This window comes from Dendropsophus ebraccatus, chromosome 10, assembly GCF_027789765.1.
Source record: "Dendropsophus ebraccatus isolate aDenEbr1 chromosome 10, aDenEbr1.pat, whole genome shotgun sequence".
Taxonomy (NCBI): domain Eukaryota; kingdom Metazoa; phylum Chordata; class Amphibia; order Anura; family Hylidae; genus Dendropsophus; species Dendropsophus ebraccatus.
In genome coordinates this window covers 11,417,547-11,442,705 of record NC_091463.1, presented here as the reverse complement: position 1 = coordinate 11,442,705, position 25,159 = coordinate 11,417,547, and the positions used below count along the sequence as shown (strand labels likewise).

The window sequence follows — 25,159 nt, the reverse complement described above, 5'->3', positions numbered from 1 at the left end:
AATCCTCTTCATGATCCAGGAGGGTCAGGATGAGCAGTGCCGGGTAGGGATGATTAATAGACATTTATCCCTAGTGCTATTACTTTTATTTCCTCCTCTATTAGCATTATATTCAGTGATTTCCCTCCGTCTTTTATAGTCTGCAAGCGTCATCCCTCTGTCTATGCTGAACATGAATGAAATTAAAATGTAGCCACTGACCTGACACATTGGGGCTGCTGAGGTTAATGTCAAAGTGATGAAAAGCAAAAAAAAAAAATTCTAAATAGTAACATTAATGCTGGTCTGACACCTAGTGGTCACAGAGCAAATTGCACTTCAATTGTTATTAATATTTTTTTTGAAGCAGTCATCCAGGATAAGAGATCCGTTGCTTTTCTTGATTGTTCACCGCCCCCCTTCCCCCAATTATACACATTTGATCATTTGATTTTAATGAAATCTTTTTCATGAGGTTTCCCACTAGCTGATGGGCTCACATTAATCTACACATGGGAGGCGCTATATATCTATGTTAAAGCTCCAGTAGCAGGAATGCCCTGAACATTGTTTAACTGCGCCACCTACTGGTCAGTATCAGAAGTAACTAGAATCACCTTAAAGAGACGTCGTATCTCAGGGTAGCATAAAATAGTGACAGAGAAGCTGAACAGAATGATGTATCACTGACATTGTTCTCTGCAGCTAATCCAGAGGTATCCTCCTGAATAACACGGACAATAAGTAGTCCTCTCCATTATGTGCATGAGCCCAGTAGTCCTGGATATTCATGAGAAGCAGAAAACTCCATCCCTCCCTTCAAGCTGCTGATTGGCAGTTATCTATCCATGCTGTGTATAGTCAGTCATCTGTCAATCAGCAGTTGGAGGGACGGTGAAGGGGTGCGGCAAGAATCCTATTCTCCTGCATATTAGGAGAACAGCTGAACGGAATGATGTAAGTAATTCACCGATCTGTTAAGCATTTCTGTCATTAGTGTATGCTGCCCTCATTTAAGGCGGAATAAACCTAGTCAGAGATTCCCTTTAAATAGATAAGCCTTGTATTTGCTAAAAAGACTTTATTTAATTTTTTAAACTAGAACTTAAAAAGACATCAAACATCATCAACAGTAAGAAAATGACCGGATGAAAAAGTAGATCTAGATGTAGGGGTACATATATATATATAAAAGTCATATCCCTGTAAACTGTCAGTGCTTTCAGGCCTGCTTTCAAACTACAACAGCGTCACACGTGTCCTCAGGTTGTGTGTGGTATTACAACTAGAGATGAGCGAAGCGCTTCGTTTGATCTGCGCTGATCTCATCAGGCCGCCAGCCTTTCGGCTCAGCTCCCGGCCACTCCTCCCAGGATGCAGGGAAAAGCTGGATCCAATCCTGGGAAGCTTCTCCCAGTTTCCTAGGATTGGATCCAGCTTTTCTCCGGTGGCCAGGGTGGAATAGCAATCAATAGATATTAGTTGCAATGCCACAAGGACAGAGGTGGCGCTGTTTTTGGAAAAAATAACTAAGTTTTTATTTATATTTATTCCAGAATAAACCTTTTAAGGGATTTTGGATCTTTCATTTCCAATATCCAGGGCCACATGGATGCACAGTTATACATGTATTCTATTGCTTTTCTGGCTCTGAAAAAGAGGAAGGAAAAGAAAATCAATATTACTAAAATATATACATCAACCACTAAGCTTCAGTGTAAAGAATCTTTTACTACTCGCTTTTTACCTTAAGGACATTTTGGAAGATTTTTACAATCTGTTGTCTCCTCCACCTTCAAGCTTTCTCCATCAATAGGACTACACTTTGGTTTTGGAACTCCAGAGAAAAAAACTTCTACAACCTTAGTGGCTCCTTCCACAACGTCCCTAGAGAGAGAAAAATATCATTTACACCTTATAAAATATTGGTTACATTAAAGAAACACTCCAGCAATAAACGTATAATATGTATACGTATGCATGTAATGTATGGCTATGTATATTCTTACCTTCTATGTACAAGAATATAACTACTATAATACTGCTCCTATATACAGGAATATAACTACTATAATACTGCTCCAATATACAGGAATATAACTACTATAATACTGCTCCTATATACAAGAATATAACTACTATAATACTGCTCCTATATACAGGAATATAACTACTATAATACTGCTCCTATATACAAGAATATAACTACTATAATACTGCCCCCTATATACAGGAATATAACTACTATAATACTGCTCCTATATACAGGAATATAACTACTATAATACTGCTCCTATATACAGGAATATAACTACTATAATACTGCCCCTATATACAAGAATATAACTATTATATAATACTGCTCCTATATACAAAAATATAACTACTATAATACTGCTCCAATATACAAGAATATAACTACTATAATACTGCTCCTATATACAAGAATATAACTACTATAATACTGCTCCTGTATACAAGAATATAACTACTAAAATACTGCCCCCTATATACAGGAATATAACTACTATAATACTGCTCCTATATACAAGAATATAACTATTATATAATACTGATCCTATATACAGAAATATAACTACTATAATACTGCTCCTATATACAAGGATATAACTACTATAATACTGCTCCTATATACAAGAATATAACTACTATAATACTGCCCTCTATATACAGGAATATAACTACTATAATACTGCCCCCATATACAGGAATATAACTACTATAATACTGCTCCTATATACAGGAATATAACTACTATAATACTGCTCCTATATACAGGAATATACTACTATAATACTGCTCCTATATACAGGAATATAACTACTATAATACTGCTCCTATATACAGAAATATAACTACTATAATACTGCTCCTATATACAGGAATATAACTACTATAATACGGTTCAGGGAAGAAAAAGAGTGGTGCACCTCACACCTATGGATGATACTAGTACCTCTCGGCTGCATAAAAAACATCAGAATTCTGTATGTGAATTGATCAAGCCACACTGCCCCATGTACCGCGTGCCGGTATCTGATACACATGGGTCCCTACACTAAGTCCACACTGTGCCGGTCAGCGACCACCACCCCCGCAGGCGTGCACAGTCAGGGAAGGGAGGCCATGGAACGGCCCTGCAACCCCCATGCCACAGGACCAGACCCAAAAATGCCACACCAAAACCCAGCCAGCACCGCCGGCGGAGAAGGTCGCCCCCAAACAGCACAAGTCTGGATAAGGTATTGCACTCACCATAGCTATCAAAGATAGAATGGGACAGACAGGAGGGATTAAAACCATGAGCACTCAGGTGTCTCCTGCTAATTGGGTCTGGTCCTGTGACATTGGGGTTGCAGGGCCGTTCCATGGCCTCCCTTCCCTACATGTGCACGCTTTGCGGGGTTCGCGGTCGCTGACCGACACGGTGTGGAGTTAGCGTAGGGACCCGTGTGGACCAGAGGACCTGCGCGGTGGTACACGGGGCAATATGGCTTGATCAATTCATATACAGACACTCTGGTGTTGATTTTTAATATAGGCCTAGCGGCATTAGTATCAGCCATAGATGGGATGTGCAGCCGTTCCATTCTCTTCAGTTCGTGCGATAACTACTATAATACTGCTCCTATATACAAGGATATAACTACTATAATACTGCTCCTATATACAAGAATATAACTACTATAATACTGCCCCTATATACAGGAATATAACTACTATAATACTGCTCCTATATACAAGAATATAACTACTATAATACTGCTCCTATATACAAGAATATAACTACTATAATACTGCCCCCTATATACAGGAATATAACCCCCCTACAGACATGTATGCTATATGACTCACGGATATGGGGGATATGTCGGTAAGCACTCCCGGTATCGTGTTTTCTCGGATTGCCCACATGGTGATGAGCATTGTCCCCATTCGCTCCATTCTGTCCAGGAACCGTCAACTGCATAAAAAGTTTTAAAAGGTTTTACCATTTCACCCATAATGACACAACTCGCAGTGACCTCACGTTCCACTATATTCTCCCTTGTCAGAGAAACGCCCTTTTATGCAAATATACAAGCTCCTCCCCTCCCATATATGGACTGAGAAGTCACTGGGCCCACAGTAGGGAGTCAGAACCGTAGTGATATCACTCACGAGGACAGTTATCCATGTCGTAGCAGGCTCGGCTGTCCCTAGGCTTCCCCTCGCACCACTTCCCCTCGTAGTTCTGGCCTTCACACTTGCGATGTCTGTACTGGTTCCCGACTCTTTGCCTGCAACGGATTGGGTCCCCTTGAAGACGGGTGCACTTGGACCAGGCACCCCACTCGGTCCACTGCCCATCAACTGCAGGAGAGAAGAGGATCAGTGCACTGGATAGTTCTCTGCTTGTTGGGGATACAGGATCCCCCTTTATATAGACGGCTGGATCTTTGGGGTCACCCACCCCCTATAGACACATAATTGCACTTACTGGGGCATGGCTTCTTTGTATTGCAGATAGTCTGTCTCTGTGATGGTCCGACACAGTCCTTTCCCTTATGACGGGGGGCGGGGCTATCACATTGCCTCGTCTGTCTTATCCGCCCGACACCGCAGGTGACAGAACACTCCGAGGCATCCTGCCATGGTCCCCATTGTCCATCCACTGCAGAGACACCACATGTCACACACAGCCTTAAATGATATATAATGGCATATAACTCACTAATATAGTCTTATCACTAATAGTGCTGGCTTCAGTGTATTCACACCTCACAGGAAGTTGTGTAGTCTTTTAATGGTGGTGTTGTCTCAGCAGCTTCCTGACTCCTCCCTCTCTCCAGAGTCAAAGCATTATCCTCTGCTGCCTTAGTAGGTGTGGCTTGTCTCTGAGCTCAAGCTCCACCCCTACAGTGATGTCACCATTTCTGACCAGCCCCTACAGCCTACAGAAACTTGTGCTTAACAATGCCACAGGCAGATGAGCAGACAAGGAATGAATACAGCAGGTGCTGCAAATTTAACTGACTGTAGAGCAGAAATCTGCTGTATACTGCAACATTCTGGAATTGGCAGGAGGGCTATGGGAGGGGATTAGGCAGGGTGGGAGAAATGTAATGGAGATCTGAGGGAAAGCAATGCATTCTGAGGATTGTAGTGCTTAGCAACTGCTACACCAGGAAGAAGTGAAAGGCCATGGGTTTCTGGGGGTTTCAGACAGGTAAGCACTGCTATACGCTTTCATGTTTTTTTATTTGCTGTTAGAATACCCCTTAAGGGTACGTTCACACTTACCGGATCTGCAGCTTATTTTCTGCTGCGGATTTGCAGCGGATCCGCAGCAGATTTCATTTAAATAGCTGAACAGAGCATCAAATCTGCACCATCAAATCTGCTGCGGATCCTGTAGGTGTGAACACACCCTAAATGTGGAAACAGTCAGCAGGCAGGGTAATAAATTAACAAAAAACAGTACATAATGCTCATAAACATATTGATAAGACAAAACTTATATAAATTTCTTATTTGAAGAAGCCTGTCAGTCAATGACTATTAAAAAAAAAAATCTCCACTCTTCCAGTATTTATCAGCTGCTGTATGTCCTGCAGGAAGTGGTGTATTATCTCCAGTCTGACACAGTGCTCTCTGCTGCCACCTCTGTCCATGGCAGGAACTGTCCAGAGTATCAGCAAATCCTCATAGAAAACCTCACCTGCTTTCCAGACTGGAGGGAATACATCACTTCCTGCAGGTAATACAGCAGCTGATAAGTACTGAAAGGCTTTCAATTTTTATTTATAGAAGTAAATTACAAATCTCTGGCACTTTCTGCCACCAGCTGATTTGGAAATTTTTTTTTTTTTGGTGAACAACCCCTTTAAATAAATATATTAGTAGAGCTACTTATACTTTTCCCACACGTATGTATATGAGTCGGCTCAGCCCCTCCCGCTCTAGAACATGACATTTTCAGTGTCATGGGTTCCCCTTAAATTACCCACCTGACTTCCCTTCCTCCCATACTTATAGTCACCAGTACCTTCAGTATCAATATCTGAGGGACTCCCATAGATGATAGATGGCAGGGACCAATACGTCAGCCCCTGGGCCCATTCCCTATAGGGTATTATTATGTCAGATCCGTCAACAGCAGCTTGTTGACAGTTTCCATTTCCCAGGGACTTACCCTCACAGAAGGGAACATCTCGACATTCTCTGGTGTCTTGCCTACTTCCGTCACAGTCTCTTCCGAGTGGGCTGGTGGAGGGCGGAGGGTTATTACACTCTCGGAAACGGGACTGAACTGGGAAAACTCCAGAACCTTCTCTGGTGCAGCTGAAGGAACATTGATCCCAGGCCCCCCAGTTACCCCAGGAGCCGTGAGCTGGGGACGGAGAAAAGATCAGCAGAATTAACCACCAGAATTTTGTGTTCTATTGAGTTGGTTGTAGACTCACAAAATGGCGGCCAGCTTAGTCTGCTTAAAGGGGTTATCCTGTACTTCTGCTTCTAACCAAGTGCTGGGACTCCTTTATTCATGGCATCAGCAGGGTCCCAGTACCCAGACCAGTACCAGGTACTAAAGTTGGAGAGCCCCTTTAAGTAGCATACTGTACATTATATCAGAGATCTTACTTTACTTACTTGGACAAATCTGCAGAGTGTCGCACGGTATTGTCTCTATGCTGTCACCCTCGCATTCTCCATTACAGGACGGCGGAGGGTTGTTGCATTGTCTGGTCCGTTGCCTTTGTCCGACCGAACATGTGACAGAGCACTCGGACCACGGGGTCCAGTCAGACCAGCCTCCCGCCTCTATGGGGATAACAAGGGGTCAGAGATATCAGATAACCAATACAATGTTGGGACCCCCACTGATCATATCAGATAACCAGTACAATGCTGGGACCCCCACTGATCATATCAGATAACCAGTACAATGCTGGGACCCCCACTGATCATATCAGATAACCAATACAATACTGGGACCCCCACTGATCATATCAGATAACCAATACAATACTGGGACCCCCACAGATCATATCAGATAACCAATACAATGCTGGGACCCCCACTGATCATATCAGATAACCAATACAATACTGGGACCCCCACTGATCATATCAGATAACCAGTACAATGCTGGGACCCCCACTGATCATATCAGATAACCAGTACAATGCTGGGACCCCCACTGATCATATCAGATAACCAGTACAATGCTGGGACCCCCACTGATTATATCAGATAACCAATACAATGCTGGGACCCCCACTGATCATATCAGATAACCAATACAATGCTGGGACCCCCACAGATCATATCAGATAACCAATACAATGCTGGGACCCCCACTGATCATATCAGATAACCAGTACTATGCTGGGACCCCCACATATCATATCAGATAACCAATACAATGCTGGGACCCCCACTGATCATATCAGATAACCAATACTATGCTGGGACCCCCACTGATCATATCAGATAACCAATACAATACTGGGACCCCCACTGATCATATCAGATAACCAGTACAATGCTGGGACCCCCACTGATTATATCAGATAACCAATACAATACTGGGACCCCCACTGATCATATCAGATAACCAATACAATGCTGGGACCCCCACTGATCATATCAGATAACCAATACAATACTGGGACCCCCACTGATCATATCAGATAACCAATACTATGCTGGGACCCCCACTGATCATATCAGATAACCAATACAATACTGGGACCCCCACTGATCATATCAGATAACCAGTACAATGCTGGGACCCCCACTGATTATATCAGATAACCAATACAATACTGGGACCCCCACTGATCATATCAGATAACCAGTACAATGCTGGGACCCCCACTGATCATATCAGATAACCAATACAATACTGGGACCCCCACTGATCATATCAGATAACCAGTACAATGCTGGGACCCCCACTGATTATATCAGATAACCAATACAATACTGGGACCCCCACTGATCATATCAGATAACCAGTACAATGCTGGGACCCCCCCGATCATATCAGATAACCAAGTCAGTATTATTGCACCTTTATTTAAGAGAGACTGGGACTGTGTTAGGGCCCTATTACCATGTGAAAAATCGTTATATCGTTCGAATTTAAACGATAATCGTTCTGTGTAATTGCAGGCAACGATCGAAAAATCATTTGTATGTAGTTGATCATTGATTTAGATCTGAACCTAAAATTATCGTTAATCGTTCGCTGTAATTCCACGTTCGTTCACTCAAGTTCCGCATTTGTTCACTAATCGTTCAGTGTAATTGCACATTGTCCGTTGTTTTGCCGGGATCAGAAGGAACAAACGATCATAGCAACGATTGTAACTGACGACTATCGTCCTGTGTAATATGGTGAACGATTTCAGGTTAATGATATACCATCTCGTTTGCGATCGTTTATCGTTAGTCGTTAATTGGTAAAAATCGCTCCATGTAATAGGACCCTAACTGTGCCTTTAAGAAAATTTCATCGGTAAACATTTTCCGGGTTGAGTTGATTGCTGGACTTCATTAACACCACCTGAATTACTGCATAAGTGCTAACAGGTCATGTGTTACCGCACTACACTTCCAGCATAGCCTGCCATATAGTGCACACATACTACTGCCACAGAGTGAATAGTAACATAATACTTATATAACATATATATGTAACATATATACACTGACAACAAAAGGTGCCATATAACGCCTTTACATCCATACATTTCCCACATAATGATGTCATACAGGGCCCAGAATATACCGCCATACAGTCCCATATAATAATTTCTTACAGTACCTGCATAATACTTCCCTACAGTCTCCACATCATACAGTATACACATAACATTATCAGTTCCCATATAATAGTAGAGAAATAATACAGCTAAACAATAAGCATAAGGACAATGCTGAGAGCGGGGCGGGTGTGCTATGTGGGCTGTAGTGCCTGGGGGGTAGATGTGTACTATGCCCTCTGCCCGCGACCTCAGCCATGTTTGCTCACAGTACAAACATTGAAGCCTGGTCCTGGTTCCAGTAAAGGTCAGGCCGTGTTTCCTAGGAAGAATGGTGACAGAAAAAACATTGTTTTTCTATCTTCCTGGGAATTTGCAGGTTCTGCTTCTTAAAGGGACAGTCACCTTTAAAGGCAAAACTTCACAATCTAAGCTGGACCCCCCCCCCCCCCCCCCCAACGGCCCATAGAATAGCACTTACGAGGACAGCAGCTCTTAAGGCTACAGGACTGAACCTCCACTTTTTTTCCTTCACAGTCTCCAATTCCTATACAGACCCTCTGTCTCTTCTGGACGCCTTCCAGACACGACACCGTACATCCGGACCAATCGCTCCACGGAGACCACTCAGCCGGGCTGGAGAAGAAAGAGTCAGCGTGAGTGTGACACAGAACAACATGGCCGCACATCAGATTGTAGACATTGGTTCAGAGACTGGCCTCATGGGCAGGGGCGTACCTAGAAATGGCTGGGCCCCATAGCAACATTTTGATTGGGCCCCCCCTCCGACTGACTACAAACCCATCAAGTGTAGTCATAACCTTTAACATTTAACTGCAAGTGCTCGTCGGGAGGGCTTGCAGTTAATCGGACATTTGCAGCACCATGAAGGCCAGTGTATTGCAGGAGTGGGTCACTGGGCCCCTGATGCGACGGGCCCCGTAGCAGTCGCTATGGCTGCTACTCTGGTAGTTATGCCCATGCTCATGGGGCAACTTTGTGTATTCAGACTAGAGAGTCTAAGTCTGGTCTGGTCTAGGCCCTATTACACTAACAGATTATCTGACAGATTTTCTTAAGCAAAGACAGGAATGGATTATAAACAGAGAACAGGTAACAAAGGAAAGACTGAGATTTCTCTTTTCAAATCCATTCGTGGCTTTGGCTTTAAAAAAATCTGTCAGATAATCTGTTGGTGTAATAGGGCCCAAAGTTTAGATTAACTTCTGACAACCTAGCTCCAAAAACAATACCCCTTTCGCCCTCCATAACTACATGATATTATGTCCTCCATTTGCACCTTAAACTAAGTCCTGAATTTCCAGAGAGCAATGCATTGTGGGAACTGTTAGATCTCATCTCTGACAACAGGGCAGATCTGTATGTTGTCTGTTTCCAAGGGCAACCAAGAAAATCTTGAAAGTAGCAGCAAGCTCTTACCGACAGGCCTGACATGGGGAATTTTGATCCTCCTTATAGGCATATTTGATATTCATGCAGCAGTCCTCCTCGGACACCCCTTCTCCGAGATAGTCCACACATTCGCCGGTGTTCCCATTCACCTCAGAGAAGCACAGAACGTTGTCAGCTAATAAGGAGGGAACAAGATGGAGTCAGAGGTTTAGTTCAGCTCAGTAGGGACTGGTCATGGGCTGGATTAATGGGAGGGCTCCTGGAGAGTGTGATCAGGATATCGGGCAGGTGCGTGCCAAGGGTGCCAGTGTCTATCCGGTCCTGGTAGAGGGCGTAACTGCTGTAGACTGTTATAAAATGGAGAATCTAGAATCTAGGGATATTGTCTTTTGTCCTATCTTTCTATTCTGTAACCATGATTGCTGGGCCACTTGTTTTTGTGTTATATAAAATGATGTAAAAACTAATAAAAATATATTTAAAAAAACAAAACAAAACACAAAGTTATGATGGAGCAAAGAGCCACTGGCTTTCTCCATTGCTCCTATCTATGTAACATGGGAAGTCATCTACCTACTGGGTGAAACTACCTGTGCGTGCGTGCGCGGATAGGGGTTGGGCTATCTATCTGAACTAAACATCTTCATTGGCAAGTATACAAGTATATGTGCCAGCCTGCAGTGTGTGTGTGTGTGTGTGTGTGGGGGGGGGGGGTTAAGTATATGTGCCAGCCTGCAGGGGGGGGGGGGGGTTAAGTACATGTGCCAGCCTGCAGGGGGGGGGGGGTAAGTATATGTGCCAGCCTGCAGGGGGGGGGGGGTTAAGTACATGTGCCAGCCTGCAGGGGGGGGGGGTAGGTATATGTGCCAGCCCGCAGGGGGGGGGGGTAAGTATATGTGCCAGCCCGCAGGGGGGGGGGGTTAAGCATATGTGCCAGTGTGCAGTGTGGGGGGGGGGACCTACCTAATGGGCAAGCAATAAGCTGTAGATATCCAATCACCCTCCTACAGAAGGAGGCGGACTTATCGAGCTCCGGTAAAATGAAAGCTGCATTGTGATTGGTTGCTATTGGGCAATGAAGTCAATGGCTGCCTGTGGGGTTTTCACGGTGACTACGATGAGGAAATTACTTAGCTATTGGGAAACCTACCAACTTATGGGGGAACTACCTAATGGACCCGACCTGAGGAAACCAAGGTGGTCAAAAACCATAGGTGTGAATGTGTGATTGTGCCCTCCGTTACTTATAGAATACAGTCAACCCCTAATGTCCACTATATGGCAGCCATAGATGCCCCCCTGCAAAGTGCCAGCCAAGACATTTCCCATCATGTCTCCCACAGAATATCCAATATGTGTCACTTACAGATGCCCCTGTTTTAAAGTGCCCCAAGATGCCCCATAACAATGCACCTGGGTGAGATGCCCCATAACAATGCACCTGGGTGAGATGCCCCATAACAATGCACCTGGGTGAGATGCCCCATAACAATGCACCTGGGTGAGATGCCCCATAACAATGCACCTGGGTGAGATGCCCCATAACAATGCACCTGGGTGAGATGCCCCATAACAATGCACCTGGCTGAGATGCCCCATAACAATGCACCTGGCTGAGATGCCCCATAACAATGCACCTAGGCGAGATGCCCCATAACAATGCACCTGGGCGAGATGCCCCATAACAATGCCCCCGGGCGAGATGCCCCATAACAATGCACCTGGGCGAGATGCCCCATAACAATGCCCCGGGGCGAGATGCCCCATAACAATGCACCCGGGCAAGATGCCCCATAACAATGCACCCGGGTGAGATGCCCCATAACAATGCACCTGGGTGAGATGCCCCATAACAATGCACCTGGGTGAGATGCCCCATAACAATGCACCTAGGTGAGATGCCCCATAATAATGCACCTGGGTGAGATGCCCCATAACAATGCACCTGGGTGAGATGCCCCATAACAATGCACCTGGGCGAGATGCCCCATAACAATGCACCTGGGTGAGATGCCCCATAACAATGCACCTGGGCGAGATGCCCCATAACAATGCACCTGGGCGAGATGCCCCATAACAATGCACCTGGGTGAGATGCCCCATAACAATGCACCTAGGTGAGATGCCCCATAATAATGCACCTGGGTGAGATGCCCCATAACAATACACCTGGGTGAGATGCCCCATAACAATGCACCTGGGCGAGATGCCCCATAACAATGCACCTGGGTGAGATGCCCCATAACAATGCACCCAGAGAGATGCCCCATAACAATACACCTGGGTGAGATGCCCCATAACGATGCACCTGGGCGAGGTGCCCCATAACAATGCACCTGGGTGAGATGCCCCATAACAATGCACCCAGAGAGATGCCCCATAACAATGCACCTAGGCGAGATGCCCCATAACAATGCACCTGGGCGAGATGCCCCATAACAATGCCCCCGGGCGAGATGCCCCATAACAATGCACCCGGGCAAGATGCCCCATAACAATGCACCCGGGCGAGATGCCCCATAACAATGCACCCGGGCAAGATGCCCCATAACAATGCACCTGGTTGAGATGCCCCATAACAATGCACCTGGTTGAGATGCCCCATAACAATGCACCTGGGTGAGATGCCCCATAACAATGCACCTGGGCGAGATGCCCCATAACAATGCACCTGGGCGAGATGCCCCATAACAATGCACCTGGGTGAGATGCCCCATAACAGTGCACCTGGAGAGATGCCCCATAACAATGCACCTGGGCGAGATGCCCCATAACAATGCACCTGGGAGAGATGCCCCATAACAATGAACCTGGGCCAGATGCCCCATAACAATGCACCTGGGTGAGATGCCCCATAACAATGCACCTGGGCGAGATGCCCCATAACAATGCACCTGGGTGAGATGCCCCATAACAATGCACCTGGGTGAGATGCCCCATAACAATGCACCTGGGTGAGATGCCCCATAACGATGCACTTGGGCGAGATGCCCCATAACAATGCACCTGGGCGAGATGCCCCATATCAATGCACCTGGGAGAGATGCCCCATAACAATGAACCTGGGCGAGATGCCCCATAACAATGCACCTGGGTGAGATGCCCCATAACAATGCACCCAGAGAGATGCCCCATAACAATACACCTGGGTGAGATGCCCCATAACGATGCACCTGGGCGAGGTGCCCCATAACAATGCACCTGGGTGAGATGCCCCATAACAATGCACCCAGAGAGATGCCCCATAACAATGCACCCAGAGAGATGCCCCATAACAATGCACCTGGGCGAGATGCCCCATAACAATGCACCTGGGCGAGATGCCCCATAACAATGCACCTGGGCGAGATGCCCCATAACAATGCACCTGGGCGAGATGCCCCATGACAATGCACCTGGGTGAGATGCCCCATAACAATGCACCTGGGTGAGATGCCCCATAACAATGCACCTGGGTGAGATGCCCCATAACAATGCACCCGGGCGAGATGCCCCATAACAATGCACCCAGAGAGATGCCCCATAACAATGCACCCGGGCGAGATGCCCCATAACAATGCACCCAGAGAGATGCCCCATAACAATGCACCCAGAGAGATGCCCCATAACAATGCACCTGGGCGAGATGCCCCATAACAATTCACCTGGGCGAGATGCCCCATAACAATGCACCTGGGTGAGATGCCCCATAACAATGCACCTGGGTGAGATGCCCCATAACAATGCACCTGGGAGAGATGCCCCATAACAATGCACCTGGGAGAGATGCCCCATAACAATGCACCTGGGTGAGATGCCCCATAACAATGCACCCAGAGAGATGCCCCATAACAATGCACCTGGGCGAGATGCCCCATAACAATGCACCTGGGAGAGATGCCCCATAACAATGCACCCAGAGAGATGCCCCATAACAATGCACCTGGGTGAGATGCCCCATAACGATGCACTTGGGCGAGATGCCCCATAACAATGCACTTGAGCAAGATGCCCCATAACAATGCACCTGGGCGAGATGCCCCATAACAATGCACCTGGGTGAGATGCCCCATAACAATGCACCTGGGTGAGATGCCCCATAACGATGAACCTGGGCCAGATGCCCCATAACAATGCACCTGGGTGAGATGCCCCATAACAATGCACCTGGGCGAGATGCCCCATAACAATGCACCTGGGTGAGATGCCCCATAACAATGCACCTGGGTGAGATGCCCCATAACAATGCACCTGGGTGAGATGCCCCATAACAATGCACCTGGGTGAGATGCCCCATAACAATGCACCCAGAGAGATGCCCCATAACAATGCACCTGGGCGAGATGCCCCATAACAATGCACCTGGGAGAGATGCCCCATAACAATGAACCTGGGCCAGATGCCCCATAACAATGCACCTGGGTGAGATGCCCCATAACAATGCACCCAGAGAGATGCCCCATAACTATGCACTTGGGCGAGATGCCCCATAACAATGCACCTGGGAGAGATGCCCCATAACAATGCACCTAGGTGAGATGTCCCATAACAATGCACCTGGATGAGATGCCCCATAACAATGCACCTGGGTGAGATGCCCCATAACAATGCACCTGGGCGAGATGCCCCATATCAATGCACCTGGGCGAGATGACCCATAACAATGCACCTGGGCGAGATGCCCCATATCAATGCACCTGGGAGAGATGCCCCATAACAATGAATCTGGGCGAGATGCCCCATAACAATGCACCTGGTTGAGATGCCCTATCACAATGCACCTGGGTGAGATGCCCTATAACAATGCACCTGGGTGAGATGCCCCATAACAATGCACCTGGGTGAGATGCCCTATAACAATGCACCTGGGCGAGATGCCCCATAACAATGCACCTGGGTGAGATGCCCCATAACAATGCACCTGGGTGAGATGCCCCATAACAATGCACCTGGGAGAGATGCCCCATAACAATGCACCTGGGTGAGATGCCCCATAACAATGCACCTGGGCGAGATGACCCATAACAATGCACCTGGGCGAGATGCCCCATAACAATGAACCTGGGCGAGATGCCCCATAACAATGCACCTGGGCGAGATGCCCCATAACAATACACCTGGGTGAGATGCCCCATAACAATGCACCTGGGTGAGATGCCCCATAACAATGCACCTGGGCGAGATGCCCCATAACGATGCACCTGGGCGAGATGCCCCATAACAGTGCACCTGGGTGAGATGCCCCATAACAATGCACCCAGAGAGATGCCCCATAACAATGCACCTGGGTGAGATGCCCCATAACAATGCACCCAGAGAGATGCCCCATAACAATGCACCTGGGTGAGATACCCCATAACAATGCACCCAGAGAGATGCCCCATAACAATGCACCTGGAGAGATGCCCAAATTTGAATAATATGTCAGCCATAGATGCCGCTAGTCCCAGCACAAGATAACCAGCCCATAACACTGCGCCAGCTGCACAATAGCCAGATGTCGGATACTCCCTGTTGCAGCCAAAGATGCAGCAGTTACCACTTTAGCTGTGTGCCAACCCCTGATGCCCAATAGCAATCCAATAGAAATATATTGGTGCATTGATTTTGTGGTGAGGGTCCGGGCCCACATCGGTGTCACTGACCTGAAACGTGTATGTCGAAGGTTTGGAGTAGTAGTAGCAGCAGCAGAGTGATGGGTACAGATGGCATACTGGCACGTTCCCTACGTCTCCCTTGGTGTTGGTATATCCTGGTGGTGCAAGATTGTGTTGTCACAACCACTGGTCCCGGCTTAAGAAGGTTTTGGTAACCCCCTCCCATCCCCCTCACCCCCCCCCCCTCCTCTTATTGAGAAAACAAAACAGGAATGTGATCTATGTTGTAACACAGTGAACGGGGAAGTGTAAAAAGATCCAGCGTATTGTGAAAGGTTGGCATGGGGCATGGGGTATTACCTGGTAATCTGACTATTATATCACAACTGCCCGGCTGCTATAGTAGCAATGCCCATGTACTGTACCCGCCAGACTCATGTACTATCACAGCAATACAGCAACACCAGCAATGCATATAATCTATACCACCAATGCCACATACTACACCAGTAACCCCCAGATATGATACCAGCATTGCCCATCTATCTTACCCATAATGCCCAGACACTATACTAGCAGTGCCCATATATGACCAGTGGTGGCAAGTTGTACATTAGTAGCTCTAGAAGTCTAACCATAATAAATATTTTACCAACTGTTATTGGCAGTGCCCAGATATGCCAAGCGGTGCCCAGATATGCCAAGCGGTGCCCCGATATTCCAAGCAGCACCCAGATATGACCTGAAGTGTCCAGATATGCAAACAGTGCCGAGATATGCCAAGCGGTGCCCAGATATGACCATCAGTATCCTCTAGATATAATCAGCAGTATCCAGATATGACCAGCAGAACCCAGATATGACCCGTAGAGCCCAGATATGAACAGTAGTATCCAGATATGCCAAGCAGTGCCCAGATATAACCAGCAGTGCCCAAATATGACCTGTAGTACCCAAATATCATACCAGCAGTGTCCACATATAACCAACAGTACTTAGCTATGACCAGTAGTGCCCAGATATCATACCAGCAGTGTCCAGATATGACCCACAGTCTAGATATGACTTGCAGTGGGCAGATATGACCAGCAGTGCCCAGATATGACCAGCAGTACCCAGATATCATACCAGCAGTGTCCAGATATGACCAGCAGTGTCCAGATATGACCAGCAGGCTAGATATGACTTGCAGTGCCCAGATATGACCAGCAGTACTTAGCTATGACCAGCAGTGCCCAGATATCATACCAGCAGTGTCCAGATATGGCCCGCAGTTTAGATATGACTTGCAGTGGGCAGATATGACCAGCAGTGCCCAGATATCATACCAGCAGTGCCCAGATATCATACCAGCAGTGCCCAGATATCATACCAGCAGTGTCCAGATATGGCCCGCAGTTTAGATATGACTTGCAGTGGGCAGATATGACCAGCAGTGCCCAGATATCATACCAGCAGTGCCCAGATATCATACCAGCAGTGTCCAGATATGGCCCGCAGTTTAGATATGACTTGCAGTGGGCAGATATGACCAGCAGTACTTAGCTATGACCAGCAGTGCCCAGATATCATACCAGCAGTGTCCAGATATGGCCCGCAGTTTAGATATGACTTGCAGTGGGCAGATATGACCAGCAGTGCCCAGATATACCAGCAGTGCCCAGATATCATACCAGCAGAGTTCAGATATGTCCAGCAGTGCTTTATTATTCTGCCCCTCCAAGCTCACAGAAAGAGAGGTATAGATGTTTTGCAATGTGATCAGAGCTATAGATGTTACGCTAAGTGATCTGATAGACTGTGTAAGCAGATAACCACAGGGCGCCAAGGCCATGTCAGCGGCTGACGGGAACTGTGCATGTTGGGATGGGGGGGTATTCTCCAGAAACACCAATAAGAATGATATGTATACATATGAAGATATGTCAACAGGTTTATGGTTGAAAGAGCGGTCACTGGAAGCCGTGCTGGGGGTGAGGGAGAGATTGCAAAACCAAGGAATTAGAATTAACCCTTTAGAGATGAGTTCCTTCTAAAACCACAGACCCACGACTCTCCTGTTGATGGGGACAGTAGACTGATACTTGTCAGGAGAAACAGTGACCTGAAGGTATGCCTGGTTGCTGCTGTTATTGGGGAGTTGTGGAGAGTAATCACCTGATAGCGGAGCCATCTCCATAGCTACCTCCATAGTTCCCCAACACAGTAGTTACCTCCATAGTGCCCATACACAGTAGTTACCTCTATAGTTCACCTACACAGTAGTTACCTCCATAGTTCCCCAACACAGTAGTTACCTCCATAGTTCACCTACACAGTAGTTACCTCTAAAGTTCCCCGACACAGTAGTTACCTCCATAGTGCCCATGCACAATAGTTACCTCCATAGTTCACCTACACAGTAGTTACCTCTAAAGTTCCCCGACACAGTAGTTACCTCCATAGTGCCCATACACAGTAGTTACCTCCACAATGCCCCAACACAGTAGTTACCTCTATAGTGCCCATACACAGTAGTTACCTCCACAATGCCCCAATACAGTAGTTACCTCCATAGTGCCCATACACAGTAGTTACCTCCATAGTGCCCTACATAGTAGTTACCTCCATAGTGCCCATACACAGTAGTTACCTCCATAGTGCCCTACACAGTAGTTACCTCCATATTGCCCTACACAGTAGTTACCTCCATAGTGCCCATACACAGTAGTTACCTCCACAATGCCCCAACACAGTAGTTACCTCCATAGTACCCCTACACAGTAGTTACCTGCATAGTGCCCCTACACAGTAGTTACCTCCATATTGCCCATACACAGTAGTTACCTCCACAATGCCCCAACACAGTAGTTACCTCCATAGTACCCCTACACAGTAGTTACCTGCATAGTGCCCCTACACAGTAGTTACCTCCATAGTGCCCATACACAGTAGTTACCTCCACAATGCCCCAACACAGTAGTTACCTCCATAGTACCCCTACACAGTAGTTACCTGCATAGTGCCCCTACACAGTAGTTACCTCCATAGTGCCCATACACAGTAGTTACCTCCACAATGCCCCAACACAGTAGTTACCTCCATAGTACCCCTACACAGTAGTTACCTGCATAGTGCCCCTACACAGTAGTTACCTCCATAATGCCCCAACACAGTAGTTACCTCCACAATGCCTCAACACAGTAGTTACCTCCACAATGCCCAAACACAGTAGTTACCTTCATAGTACCCCTACACAGTAGTTACCTCCATAATGCCCCAACACAGTAGTTACCTCTATAGTGCCCATACACAGTAGTTACCTCCACAATGCCCCAACACAGTAGTTACCTCCATAGTGCCCATACACAGTAGTTACCTCCATAGTGCCCTACACAGTAGTTACCTCCATAGTGCCCATACACAGTAGTTACCTCCATAGTGCCCTACATAGTAGTTACCTCCATAGTGCCCATACACAGTAGTTACCTCCATAGTGCCCTACACAGTAGTTACCTCCATATTGCCCTACACAGTAGTTACCTCCATAGTGCCCATACACAGTAGTTACCTCCACAATGCCTCAACACAGTAGTTACCTCCATAGTACCCCTACACAGTAGTTACCTGCATAGTGCCCCTACACAGTAGTTACCTCCATATTGCCCATACACAGTAGTTACCTCCACAATGCCCCAACACAGTAGTTACCTGCATAGTGTCCCTACACAGTAGTTACCTCCACAATGCCCAAACACAGTAGTTACCTTCATAGTACCCCTACACAGTAGTTACCTCCATAGTGCCCATACACTGTAGTTACCTCCATAATGCTCCAACACAGTAGTTACCTCCCCAATGCCCCAACACAGTAGTTACCTCCATAGTACCATTACACAGTAGTTACCTGCATAGTGCCCCTACACAGTAGTTACCTGCATAGTGCCCCTACACAGTAGTTACCTCCATAGTGCCCATACACAGTGGTTTCCTCCATAATGCCCCAACACAGTAGTTACCTCCATAGTTCCCTAACACAGTAGTTACCTCCATAATTTCCTAACACAGTAGTTACCTCCATAGTGCCCCTACACAGTAGTTACCTCCATAGTGCCCATACACAGTAGTTACCTCCACTATGCCCCAACGAAGTAGTTACCTCCATAGTTCCCTAACACAGTAGTTACCTCCATAATTCCCTAACACAGTAGTTACCTCCACAATGCCCCAACACAATAGATCCCCTAACAGTTCACACACAATAGCTACATTTATAGTGCCCCTTTACAGTAGTTACCATCTAACAGTGCCCCCGGATTGTAGTTACCACCTAACAGTGCCCCACATAGTAGTTACCCCTAAAGTTGGGATTGTATGGCTGCAGATAGAGGATGTGGATTGTATGGCTGCAGATAGAGGATGTGGATTGTATGGCTGCAGATGCAAATGCCCCTTTAACTGCAAACACCCCAATGAGCGCTTACAGTAATGAAGGTATGACTACACTTGATGGCTTAGTAGTCAGTTGGGAAGGACGGGGCCCCAATCAAAAGTTAGCTATGGGGCCCAGCCATTTCTAGTTACGCACCTGTAGGTAAGTGTGTGTGTGTGTATGTGTGTGTGTGTGTGTGTGTGTGCAGTATGTATCTTTGGTGTATATGTGTGTGCAGTATGTTAGTATATATGTGAGCCATATGCATGTCATGTGTATATGTGTGTAGTATCTAGTTATGTTTATATAAGTGTGTAGTAATTATGTTGTGTATGTGTGTGTGCAGTATCCAGGTATGCATACAGAAGTGTGTTCTATCCAGTTTTATGTATAAATGTGTGCAGTGGAAATGGCATGTACTGTATATATGTGTGTGTGTGTGTGTGCATACAGTAGGCATGTCATGTGTATATGTGTGTGAGGTATGTGTGTGTGTATGTGTACAGTAGGCATGTCATGTGTATATGTGTGTGTGTATGTGTACAGTAGGCATGTCATGTGTATATGTGTGTGTGGTATATGTATGTATGTGTACAGTATGCATGTCATGTGTATATGTGTGTGTGAGGTATATGTGTGTATGTGTACAGTATACATGTCGTGTATATGTGTGTGTGGTATATGTGTGTGTACAGCAGGCATGTCATGTGTGTGTGTGTATATATATATATATATGTGTGTGTGTGGTATATGTGTGTATGTGTACAGCAGGAATGTCATGTGTATATGTGTGTAGTAATCGTGTATATCTGTGTGCAGTATACATGTTGTGTATATGTGTGTGCAGTATACATGTTGTGTATATGTGTGTGCAGTATACAGTACATGTGTATATGTGTGCGGTATGAATGTGTCAGTACATTAGGGACCATGGTGCGGTGGTTTATGTATTTCAGCAGCTTGTGATGTTAGTGACCCCCCTGTCCTTACACGTCTATCAGTGACATGTGCATCAGTGCTATCAGGAGGCGGAGGCCACAGGAAAACATTTACTGTTTTACTGAGATATTTAAGGGAAACTCTATATACAAGAATATAACTAGTATACCCTACTGCTCATATATACAGGAATATAACTACTATAATACTGCTCCTATATACAGGAATATAACTACTATAATACTGCTCCTATATACAGGAATATAACTACTATAATACTGCCCCCTATATACAGGAATATAACTACTATAATACTGCTCCTATATACAATAATATAACTACTATAATACTGCTCCTATATACAGGAATATAACTACTATAATACTGCTACTATATACAGGAATATAACTACTATAATACTGCCCCTATATACAGGAATATAACTACTATAATACTGCTCCTATATACAAGAATATAACTACTATAATACTGCTCCTATATACAGGAATATAACTACTATAATACTGCTCCTATATACAAGAATATAACTAGTATAATACTGCTCATATATACAGGAATATAACTACTATAATACTGCTACTATATACAGGAATATAACTACTATAATACTGCCCCTATATACAGGAATATAACTACTATAATACTACTCCTATATACAATAATATAACTACTATAATACTGCTCCTATATACAGGAATATAACTACTATAATACTGCTCCTATATACAGGAATATAACTACTATAATACTGCTCCTATATACAATAATATAACTACTATAATACTGCTACTATGTACAGGAATATAACTACTATAATACTGCTCATATATACAGGAATATAACTACTATAATACTGACCTATATATAAGAATATAACTACTATAATACTGCTCCTATATACAAGAATATAACTACTATAATACTGACCTATATATAAGAATATAACTACTATAATACTGCTCCTATATACAAGAATATAACTACTATAATACTGCTCCTATATACAATAATATAACTACTATAATACTGCTACTATGTACAGGAATATAACTACTATAATACTGCTCATATATACAGGAATATAACTACTATAATACTGACCTATATATAAGAATATAACTACTATAATACTGCTCCTATATACAGGAATATAACTACTATAATACTGCTCCTATATACAGGAATATAACTACTATAATACTGCTCCTATATACAAGAATATAACTACTATAATACTGCTCCTATATACAGGAATATAACTACTATAATACTGCCCCCTATATACAGGAATATAACTACTATAATACTGCTCCTATATACAATAATATAACTACTATAATATAAACAGTGAAGACAGAGGTCCGGGCACTCACCGCTCTTCAGGAATCTTTATTCAGGCACAGTATACATCAGGGAAGGGAGGACAGGTGAAAGTGCGGGCGTACGCTACCCCAGGACAGCTGTTTCCCGGCTGATTGCCGCTTCCTCAAGCTAGGGTATCACGTGACTGCAGGGGGGAGGGTGCTTAAATAACAAAGCGTGACACTGAGCAAAACAAGTGATAAAGTAATAAAGTGACACAATGTTAAAAACAACACTACAGGCAGGCATTGAAGTCGTTGCGCTCATTAAGCCCTAAGGGGCCAGTGGCATTGAGTTTAGAGATCCAGAATACCTCTCTGGCAAGCAGTAACTTATGTCTGTCTCCTCCCTCTGGGGGGGTATTAACCCTTTGCAGACCAAAAAATCTCATGCAACTAGTATCTCCACTGTGAACCAGACGCATATGCTCAATGAGTCGGGGGACACCTTTCCCCGATCTCACCGAATACATATGTTCCTTAAACCGGACCCACATGCACCGCTTCGTTTTCCCCACATAATATCTGGCGCAAGGACACGTCACAACATAGATGACAAAACTTGTCTTGCACGTGATAAAGTGGGATACTCTGCACTCAGTGCCATTGAGGGAGAAATAGGCTCTGTCGATCAACTGATCGCAGTAACCGCACTGCTTGCACTTTTTGTTGCCCTGCGGTAATGTCTTTTGTAGCCAGTTGGTCTGTTTAGTGAGGCAGTTCGTTTTGCTATTTAGTTCATCTTCTAGAGTTCTGTTCTTACGGAACGTGATCAGTGGGTATTGCTCAGTCATCTCTTTGAGGTCAGGATCTGTACATAACAGGGGCCAGTTTCTCTTGATTGCTCCAGCAATAACCTGATTAACAGGGGAATTCTGAAACGCAAAAGAGTATCTCTTGGCCTTGTCTCTATCATTCTTAGACTGGCTGCAGAGCATTTCATCTCTACTTTTAGTAATGATTCTGGAATGGCTTTCTTGGATAACACTCTGTGGATAGCCTCTCTGTTCTAGACGGTCCTCTAGCTCTTTAAGCTGCCTAGTGAACCCTTCTTCTGATGAATTAACCCTTCTGGTCCTGACCATTTGTCCATAGGGTATGGCGTCTCTAACCTGGGGGGGGTGGGAGCTCTCATAGTGCAGCAGCGAGTTACAGGCTGTCGGCTTCCTAAATATGGATGTGGTGAGTTCATTGTCTGAGACCTCCACCCACACGTCTAGGAACTCAATCTGTGAGCCCCCAAACCTGTGGGTGAAGGCCATGTTAACCCCATTCTGTGTGTTCAAGTATGTGACAAAATCGGAAAAAGATTCCTCTGACCCCTCCCATACAAAAAACATGTCATCAATATAACGAAAAAAAGCCTTAATGTGGATAGCAAACGGGTTAGTGGATGAGAAAATAAGCCTGTTCTCCATGTGAGCCAAAAATAAATTGGCGTACGTGCAGGAGACCGGCGTGCCCATCGCAGTGCCGATCTCCTGCACATACCACTGCCCCTCAAAAGTGAATGTATTATTGACCAAAATAAACCGGAGGGCGTCCTTGACGAAAGCTCTAAATGCCTCGGTATTACCCGCACGACCGAGGATGTGGTCAATCGCCTCCACACCCGCATCATGTGGGATGCGGGTGTAGAGGCTCTCCACATCCACGGTCGCTAGTGCATATCCTTCCTGCCAATGGAGCTCACGAAGTGCTTTTAAAAAGAGATAACTACTATAATACTGCCCCCTATATACAGGAATATAACTACTATAATACTGCTCCTATATACAATAATATAACTACTATAATACTGCTACTATGTACAGGAATATAACTACTATAATACTGCTCCTATATACAAGAATATAACTAGTATAATACTGCTCATATATACAGGAATATAACTACTATAATACTGCTCCTATATACAGGAATATAACTACTATAATACTGCCCCCTATATACAGGAATATAACTACTATAATACTGCTCCTATATACAATAATATAACTACTATAATACTGCCCCCTATATACAGGAATATAACTACTATAATACTGCTCCTATATACAAGAATATAACTACTATAATACTGCTTCTATATACAAGAATATAACTACTATAATACTGCTCCCTATATACAGGAATATAACTACTATAATACTGCTCCTATATACAAGAATATAACTACTATAATACTGCTTCTATATACAAGAATATAACTACTATAATACTGCCCCCTATATACAGGAATATAACTACTATAATACTGCTCCTATATACAAGAATATAACTACTATAATACTGCCCCCTATATACAAGAATATAACTACTATAATACTGCTCCTATATACAGAATATAACTACTATAATACTGCTCCCTATATACAAGAATATAACTACTATAATACTGCCCCCTATATACAATAATATAACTACTATAATACTGCTCCTATATACAAGAATATAACTACTATAAGGCTATGTTCACACTACGTAAAACAACGTCCGTTGTCCTCGCCGCAAAACTACGGCCGTTGTTTTGAGGTTCCCTATAATGACTGCAATGCAATGTAGCTACGGCCGCTGAATTCCCACTACGTATCAGATAACGGCCGTTGTTTATACGGCCCAGTGAAAAATGGACATGTCAATTATTTCCGGCCGGTAATACTGCAACAACGGCCGTGGATTTTA

General features: G+C 44.9%; 1 protein-coding gene across 4 annotated transcripts in view; it reads right to left on the bottom strand.

Moving 5' to 3' along the window:
• Positions 1-1,040: 1,040 nt before the first annotated feature.
• LOC138802926 (properdin-like) overlaps positions 1,041-25,159 on the bottom strand; it is a 67,480-nt gene continuing 43,361 nt past the window's right edge. For 2 of the 4 annotated variants that reach the window (XM_069986692.1, XM_069986690.1), the window contains 2 exons: positions 22,487-22,637; positions 10,253-10,341 (listed from right to left, as the gene is read on the bottom strand). In XM_069986692.1, coding sequence (XP_069842793.1) covers positions 22,605-22,637 — 33 coding nt within the window. In that variant the 3' untranslated portion in view covers positions 10,253-10,341; positions 22,487-22,604. Of the gene's footprint in view, positions 1,630-1,726; positions 1,867-3,855; positions 3,965-4,161; positions 4,354-4,480; positions 4,655-6,175; positions 6,374-6,633; positions 6,805-9,234; positions 9,390-10,193; positions 10,342-15,790; positions 15,933-22,486; positions 22,638-25,159 lie in introns of those variants that run through there. The other 2 variants (XM_069986693.1, XM_069986691.1) reach the window with 2 other exon arrangements.